At 39.2% G+C, this 9,181-nt stretch overlaps 1 protein-coding gene across 1 annotated transcript; it reads left to right on the top strand.

Annotated features, from left to right (window-relative positions):
• Positions 1–2,476: 2,476 nt before the first annotated feature.
• LOC121866910 (DNA repair and recombination protein RAD54-like) lies at positions 2,477–8,332 on the top strand (the record flags this gene model as incomplete). The annotated part of the gene is made up of 5 exons (XM_042366645.1): positions 2,477–2,616; positions 4,806–4,961; positions 5,716–5,916; positions 6,592–6,785; positions 8,256–8,332. Coding segments are annotated over exons 2-5 (475 nt in total), but the record flags the coding sequence as incomplete, so codon positions are not given.
• Between the last annotated feature and the right edge of the window lie 849 nt (positions 8,333–9,181).

Raw genomic sequence — 9,181 nt, 5'->3', positions numbered from 1 at the left:
ATGAGGGGGATGAAAAAAGGAAAGAAGAGGACTTAGAGAGTAGAGACAGTCTACCTACCACGCCATGTTCGGTTAGCCAATCAGAGCACCGCAGTAAACGTGCATGTATCACGCCACCGTGGGGCACCACTGATTGGCCAATCCACGACGTAGACGCACGGGTAGTAGTCAAAATTTGGGGAGCCCAAATATATGTTTTTCAGAAGTTGGAATGTTTCGTACAATCTGAGATGGTAATTGCACCGTCGCTATGTTGGGTAAGTACAATCACTAGGATTGAGTGTCCTATCACAACAAAGTTGCAGACTGCTCAAACATACAGCAGAAGAGGCAAGTCTTCACAGCTCCAGGTCCAGCAGTCAGAGGTAGGTCACGGCCACGTGAGGTCTTATATAGCGGGGGTAGGTGTGGCTTGATAGTTGACCTCCGCTATGAAAGGCGGTGCTGGTTGCCGACCTAGACCACGAGGCCCAGGCTGGGGAATTCGAAGAGGGTCGGCTACTCAGCGACAAACGGCGTTTGTAGGGGAGGAATCCACTACACCACGACTGAGCCACGACTGGAGAAACTTACCAGCCAGATCCAGGCTCAAGACTCCCATTAGATGAGATTACCCAACTCTGATTTCCAGGTTGATTAGAGACATTTTCATTTTTAGTTAGTTTTTGTGGGATGTGACAAAACAATAGTATTTCATCTCGACATTGAAGTACATGTTTCGTTAAGATTAAGCCTTGTAGTGGATTTCTCCCCTACAAACGCTGTTTGTCGCTGAGTAGCCGACCCCACCAATTCCCCAGTGTATGCCTCGTGGTCTAGGTCAACCAGCGCCGCCATACATCACGGAGCGGGGGTCAACTACTAAGCCACGCCAACCCCGCTATTTAAGACCTGACCTCGTCGTGATCGCTCTCTTTCTACCTACACCAACCAGCCAGCAACACACCTCCTCCGCCGCTGCCTGGCGGCCCTCGCTCCCGCCGGCGAGCATGGCGACCCACAAGCTGTCCTCCTCTGAGCATCCTCACCAACCAGCTCTCTCTACATCACGCTTGTAACCATGCTGCCTTCCCAGCACCAAGCTGCATTGTACATCCAATACAACATGTATATAGAGAGCACATTGTGAGTTTCCTTTCTCCATCTCATCCTGAGTGTGAACCAAACATCCTGAACCCCACAAATGGTGACCTCGGAGTGACCTGCCTCTTTCTACTTACAGCGGCAGCCAGCAACACCTCCCCCTCGCTCCTCCTCCGCCTGCCTGGCGGTCCTCTCTCCCGCTGGCGAGCATGGCGACCCACAAGCTGTCCTCTGAGCACCCTCACCAACCAGCTCTCTCTACATCACGCTTGTAACCATGCTACCTTCCCAGCACCAAGCTGCATTGTACATCCAATACAACATGTACAGTATATAGAGAGCACATTGTGAGTTTCCTTTCTCCATCCCATCCTGAGTGAACACTAAACAATCTCAAAAACTCCACAGTCTTCTTTAAAGTTTGATTCAATGCGTATTACATTAATGACAAATTATTATCTTGTTTACTAGAATAAAATTGAACCATGTTATTTTTGCTTTTTTAGGATCCTTTCAGTACCTTTTTTTAACACTGCCAATTCGTAAAATAATAGGTATTTATATTTATACCCTATACCCAGGAAGATGTCTTGAATAAAGACGAAAGCTAAGGTACTCCGTTGTTTCCATTTTCCCGTGTGATTTTATCAAGATATATATATATATATATATATATATATATATATATATATATATATATATATATATATATATATATATATATATATATATACACCCTCCTCTGTATATATACACCTTGATTTGTATTACTCTCTCTAGTCTGTACTCACCCCTGAAGATGTGAATTACACGAAAGCGCTTGGGAACTGCGTGTTTTCTTCTTTCCTTGTGGTTATCAGCATATACCTAGATCACGCGCACCTCCAGTGATTTACTTGCATATATATATATATATATATATATATATATATATATATATATATATATATATATATATATATATATATATATATATATATATATATATATATATATATATATATATATATATATATATATATATATTAACCTTAACCAGTGGGGGGGTCGCGGTCATGGCTCGAGGTGCATGATTGGGGTCGCTAGAAAAAAGGTTGGGAACCACTGTGCCATTACAACGTACAGACGACCCGCGCCTTGCACACTGGTTGATCCCGCGGCCAACTATATGCTATGTGGCTCACGCGGTTTCCGCCTGGCTTTCCTGTCTTTCTTATAATAGTGTTTGTCTCTGATGAAAACAAATAAATTCCTGAAATAAGTGAGAGAACGTAAAACAAAAGAGCATTGGACATTTATAAACTCTCTTATACAATAGTTTATATTGCAAAATAAATAGTGTTTACGGATATTAATCTCATAAGAAAGACATGTTGTACTACTTATAGACCGCCACCATTGTATGATTTACCTCTGAGTCTTTTTATGTAAATTGTCCAAAAAGGTGAAGTTTTTCGACATGTTTGAAGATGTAAAAGAGAGAGTAGACTAATCTGACGGTGCCATTTCATTACCAACAATCCCACGACTAAGGTGAGAATTAATCGTCATGTCATGTAAGATATACTGACAGCTTTGTCGGCGGTTCTTGGTCAAGTTGCCTTGCTGTTTAACATTGTTTACCTGTTACTGTCTGCACACAGGTAACTACCCTCCCACGGCCTACGTACTCTGTATACCTACATTGTTTATATTCATGCTGCACCATATTATTATTAGCATTTTTAATTAATGTCGGTGATATAAATTAGGTTTGGTTATTCAGTGAACAGCAGGACGCTGTCCAACGAATTACCCAAAAGTATCCAAAAGTATATTAAATCAGGGTAAAATCTTAACGAATATATGTTTTACATCAATAAAACCTGATTAATAATGTTTTCATTGAAATGTCAAAATAATGAAATAATAAACAGCGAAAAATGCTAAATTCCAAAGAGTCACCTATCCAAAATGGAGATATAATTACCGATGTTTCTGTTACTTTGGGGTATTTAACACAGCCGTAGGATTTACTTTTCGTTAGGTTAGGTTAGGTTAGCGAAGTGCATCACGATGAATCTGAGTTATCTCCCTTGTTCACCAACTCTTTGGAATTCAACGTTCGCCAATACTGAAAGTTTTTCGCTGTTTATTATTTCATCTTACAAATTATTTTTACAAAATTACACTAAAAATATTATTAAACATGTTTTGTGTATGTATAACAGATATTCGTTAAGATTTTACCCTTATTTGCTATACTTTTGGGTACTTTTGGGTAATTCGTGGCTCCCGCAGGAGGTATTTACCGGAATGTTGAGATAGAGAGGTCAAGGTCAGCTGTCATGGGTGTAAGTATACGACTTTTTCTCCTCTTATAATAATGTGTGGTAAAATTTTTTCTTGACAATAATGGGGGGTAAATATGCACTTTCACCTCCCACTCTGTTAGAAAGTCAAAAATATATTTTTCTATTGTATTTGTGTGTGTTTAGACCGAATATGACCTTCATTTCCGTCGGAAATTGGCTGTTTTTTATCGTTTTTTTTTTTTCCGTGGGACGTTTTTAAAAAAAAAATAATGGCTAAGCGAATAAAAAATACACCAAAACACACTAGAAAAACAAAAACCAAACCTGACCTAACCTAACTGACTCGCACCATATGATGGCATCACCTATTTCTTACCTTATTGGGCTGGTTCTTGTTCGTCGTTGGATTCTCAGATTCTTACACAATGCCGCATACAGTGTGTTTTTCTTTGCGATATTTACATTCAGTCTTGCACTTATGACACTTTACTGAGGTTGGAAGAACACCATGCGATCGAAAAAATGCTATAGTTTCTTCGTTTTTTCCCAAAACTCGCAATCAGCTCCATATAATTTAAGTGACACCCATCACAGACTTCCATGGTCGGAAATGAATTTGAATTTCAAAATATGAGACCCAAAATAAAAATCGATTTTGATTGGGCCAAAAATACCACGAATTAAACCACAAATCGTTTTAATTGGTTGCCCTCCAAAAAACGCTTTTGATTGGTCGCGTGACGTGTTTGGGAACGCATGCGCGTGATTATTTATGAAGGAGACACGCAGTCTGAGAGGTGAGGTAGGCAATAATTGGCGGAAGATTAATGGAAGAAAATAGATAAAATTTTGGTTATGCTATCTCTGTTATTATACATTTGCGACGGCAATGTAATCGATGTAAATGATCTTATAATTAGACGTCTTATTAGAATATGATAATAGATTAGTGGTAGGAATGTGGAATGTGTAAATGCAAAAATACCTAATGGGGGCCTTTGGAACTGCATGATAGACTGGCAGTATTTACCATGTAGCTATGGCAAGATATAGGTCTAATGTGTTAGTGTGTATGTGAGTCTAGAATCAGTCAGTTTGTAGTGTTGACCAACCACGGCTCTTGAGTTGAGCAATGTGTTTTTCTGATGGTTTAGACAATTTTAAGACACTTTTCTTATATGACACTTCCCTCGAAAATGAACTAACCTACTTCGGGTATTATTTTAATTTCGGATCTCCAGGGAATCTTAGGAATTTAACCCTGACCCCTCGGTTAAGTTAGATATAGTTCCTGGGTTCTGTGGCTAGGTTGGGTTAGGTTAGGTTAGGTTGGATATATAAATACAGGAATGACAAAATTAAAGTTTATCTAACCTATGCGTGGAGCTCCGCCCCCTAGATCCCCCGGTTGATTTTTTTTTATTCCAGATTCCAGAGTGTACAGTACAGTACTACGCTTCCAGTGGATGCTGGAGCCCATTAGTGTAGCTGTCATGGAGGATGGAAGGAATTGGTTAAGATCAATAGCTATGGAACACACGAGTTGCTTAGTGTAATTAGTCGGGGAAAAGTTACATTACAATGGTAAGTTTAAGAGGCCATTGTTTGCTGTGTACATTATGTTACAGTACAGTTCTGACTTGTCTAGAGTAGTGAGGTAAATTTCTAGAATGATGCTCCATTGTAAAGGAGTTTTATTGGGATCTTCATCTATATACTGTACAGGGTAACTTTTATATTCTAGGACCCAAAATGATAACTCTATATTAGGACATGCAATAAACAGGAACCTAAAGAGTTTGATCATATCATTGTGAAGGACATAAATACATTTTTGTGATTACACTTTATTCCTACCGATTTTTAGGTTACTGTTTATTGCACTTCCTAAAATGTAAAAATAATTTAAGGTTCTCAAATAAAAATATGACCCTGTATTTGTTATTTGTGATGGATGTAAATTGATGCTCATAACTGTTTGAATCATGAATAACACTAGACAGTGGTAACACACATCAGCCACTGTACCGTAATGTGGCTTTAGAACTTATTAGTTAGTGAAGATTGTTTATGATATACTCCCTGATATCTCCCATGTAACTAGTTAAGAGATAAATGAATATTTTAGTAAAAAATGGCATGTAATACTGAATATGCTGGTGTGTGTGTGTGTGAACGGAAAGATGTTAAGATGGACACTTAGACACTGATTTTAACAGATATTCATCATCATCAATGTTTTATATCCATTTCCTATGCTTCCATGGGTTAGCCACAATTTTGTTGTCAGATCCCCATTCTGCATTTAAATTAGCACTTTTGTTATCAATTTCCACAGAGGCGGAGCCATGCCCCAAGTCAGTTGCTTAAACGGAAGAATGACTGTGGTTTCACAATTGGCCCAAAAGTGGCTGTTAGCCAGTCAGATTCTAAGAGGCAAAAGGTGGCAGAAAAGGCAGGCCCAGGGCTCCTGGTCTCTCCCTATCGGGCTCCTCTTGTACCAATTGTTAATACTCCGACAGGACAAACTTCTTCTCATGTAAGATCACATCCATAGAAGTGCACCACTTCTCCTCTTAATGTATTTTTACCCAAAGTTTATCGTCTCTAGCTTATTTTACTAATGTAGTTAAAAAAGTTGTAATATTAAAGGCATGGGAATCTCCTTTTAAATTTCTGAGCAGGATCACAGACTAATGATAAATTCATTGCTGTTTTATAAAGGTAGCTATTTATGCATTTGCCTTGTATAGTACTGTATGTCTGCAACTGTGTTTAGGAATTACTATATGCAACTTTAGCCTTTTCTTGTCATCTTTTGAACTTGTACTATTATCTTAGGTATCATTTCCTCTAACTCTTTGCTGTTTATGTAGCTGTTTCTTGAGCTTCCCCAGGCTAAAGATTAATTTTTTCTCATTTGTAACACTTATCATGTACAGTCACGGTCAAAAGTCCTGTCGCCTTTTCTGCTGCTCCATGAACCCTGAGATTCAGACTCATGAACCTGAAGCAGTAGACACTGATGCATTATGATGCATTATTCTGTCCATAAATGCTTGAGATTCACGAGTCTTAATCTTGGGGTTCATGGAGCAGCAAAATCGGCAACAGGACTTTTGTTCACGACTGTGCATAGTGGGATACTGTACAGGTATAGACAGTATTTTATGTTGTTGCTGTAACTGCTAATACAAAAATTTCCTTTTATCAGGAGGATTTGATTCGGAAAATTCTCGCCAAGCCATTTAAGATTCCCATCCCTAATTATGTAAGTCGAGGATCTCGATGCTTGGGGATCCGTCGTAATGGTGTGAGGCGACCATTGCATGACCCTGATGAACCTGGTGCCCTGGTGCTTTACTCCCCGGCTGTCTTGTCCGCTCAAGAGAAGCTCACGGCCAACCTGTACGTATATCGCACTACATACTACTGTACTATTTATTGGTTGTTTTTACTGCAAGATATTTAGGATTTATCACAGTTGTTATGAGGGTCTTGACTTCAGGAATGTGCACTCAAATTCTAATTAATAATGATGAGAAGTGTTAAGAGTGTAGCCTGAAGGAATCATATATGCCAAATTAGATGTACAGGCAAACCCCGTTATTCATAGCCTTGGTATTTGTAACCCCGTTTATCCGCAATCAATTTATTGTTACCCATTTCCACTATTCGCGATGGTTGCCCCATTTATTCGCAAATTCTTGCGAGCAAAAGTTTTGAACCGCACGCCTCAACTGTAGCGTAGGACAGCGTGTGTACATATTCCTCCGTCATACACCCCCGCTCGCCTCAGTCTCTCACATGCTGGCGTGTAGTTTTGTGTAATCTCGCAGTTGTGTTTTGTGTGATCTCGCAATGCCTAAGCGACCAGCTGCTAAAACTCCCAGCAATGTTACCAAGAGATCACGTGTGGCAGTTACGTTGGACATGAAATTGGATATCGTAAAAAGACATGAACACGGAGAAGGAACGTCAGTGATTGGGCGCGTGCACGGCTTGGCTCCCTCTACGGTGCATTCTATAGTTAAAAGCGCCGACAAGATCAAGGAGATGGCCAGGTCTGCAACACCACTGACGGCTACGAAGATGACGAGATTCCGTGATGCTGAGATAGAGTATGGAGCGGATGTTGAGAACATGGATTGATGACCAGACCCAGCACCTTAAAACACCTTTATTGCAATGCATGATTCAACAGAAGGCAGTGGAGAACAACAGATTTCGGTGCAAATTGACAGCGATAATGAGAGTGAGGTGGCTGACGACCCTGACAGTGATCATGAGAGTGAGGTGGCTGATGACCTCAGCCTCCTCTCACCCCAGTAAACCTTCACCCTCTCCCCTAATGCCAACTTCAGCAAGCAAGCAACACAGCACATCAGAGGTAAATTAACAGTACGTTTAAAACTTACCTCACACACCGACACACATAAACATTCAAACACACACACACACACACACACACTCAAACATGTAAAGTATACTGTACTTGTAAACATATACACCTAATAAACTCAAAGTGTTTGTTATTGATGTTTATTTGATATTATGCCCTTGTTTCTTTATCTATTTTATGTTCTATATGTATTTACATTATTTCTTATGGGAGAAATTGCTCCGCTATTCGCAATTTCGATATTCGCAATGAGTTTCATGCCCGTAACCTTTGCGATAAGTGAGGCAGCCCTGTATTTAGATGCATTTCGTTTCGTGAATTTTTATAGATTAGATAGGAAGTAACTTTTATGATCACAGCTTGATATGTGTTGTATAATATGATCTGTTTGAAAGTTTTTCTAATTATATAAGATGTAACTACAAAACTTTATTTGTTAATAGAAGTTTTTGAGTAACTTTTTTTCCTACTCTCAGGGAGAAGCAGGAAGTAGCAGTTGTGGTTGACCCAATGCTCTCTGCTGTCTTGCGTCCTCACCAGCGAGAGGTGTGTAGTAATTGTCTGAGTATTTGTGTTACCCATTATATAAAGTTACTGCCATTATATTCAATTTAAATAACCCTTATACTGTACAGTATACATTTTTATGTACACACGATCAAGAAAGTATTTGTGCACATATCGCGTGAAACATTTTGACACCACAGACGATGGATATTGCAAAATGTTGTTATATCACTTGCTAGCAAAATTTCCAGCTTTATCCATAGAAAGTATTGTTATTATATGCATATTCAGAAGAAAATCGAGTAATCTTGCAAACAATGAGTAGCGTGGTTCATGTTGGTTATTTTTTTAATTTAAATTTTGCCGCTTAGTAGGAATTTATTGTGCACCCCCACGCTCATCCTGTGAGCAGCAGCACAAAAGGATTACAGAGTAGAGGTCACAAAGGGTGTGTATAACAGTCCCCAATGGTCAGGATATTATGGCATTGAATGTTAGAGTACAATACAGTATATCAAATAAATTCTATGTTTAGTTCTGTACATAGAGGGTGATTTATTTGCAACTACACGAATACTCGTACAGCCGTGTGAAGCAATATGTCTGGCCACACACTTTATTATTCACATTTGCAAGGTATTCAAACACATTGTGTGTTTGGTTCTATACATGGGAAATGATATAGCTGCGGAGTGCAAAAAAATGGATGCAATCTTAATTTGTTGGCTATAGTATTACCATTAGAGATGAAGTGTGCTATTTCACACACAGTTTGCTTGGACCTGTCCCTAAAAGGTTCTATCTTCACACACTTTACACTTAGTTTTGTCCACATCTGCTTGGTAAACAATGGATTGACTATTTCTTGTTTGAACTTGTTTACTTGAGTTAAATT

The sequence above is a fragment of the Homarus americanus genome, unplaced genomic scaffold (genome assembly GCF_018991925.1).
Source record: "Homarus americanus isolate GMGI-L3 unplaced genomic scaffold, GMGI_Hamer_2.0 scaffold56517, whole genome shotgun sequence".
Taxonomy (NCBI): domain Eukaryota; kingdom Metazoa; phylum Arthropoda; class Malacostraca; order Decapoda; family Nephropidae; genus Homarus; species Homarus americanus.
The sequence above is the reverse complement of the archived record's forward strand: the minus strand, read 5'-3'. Positions and strand labels throughout refer to the sequence as shown.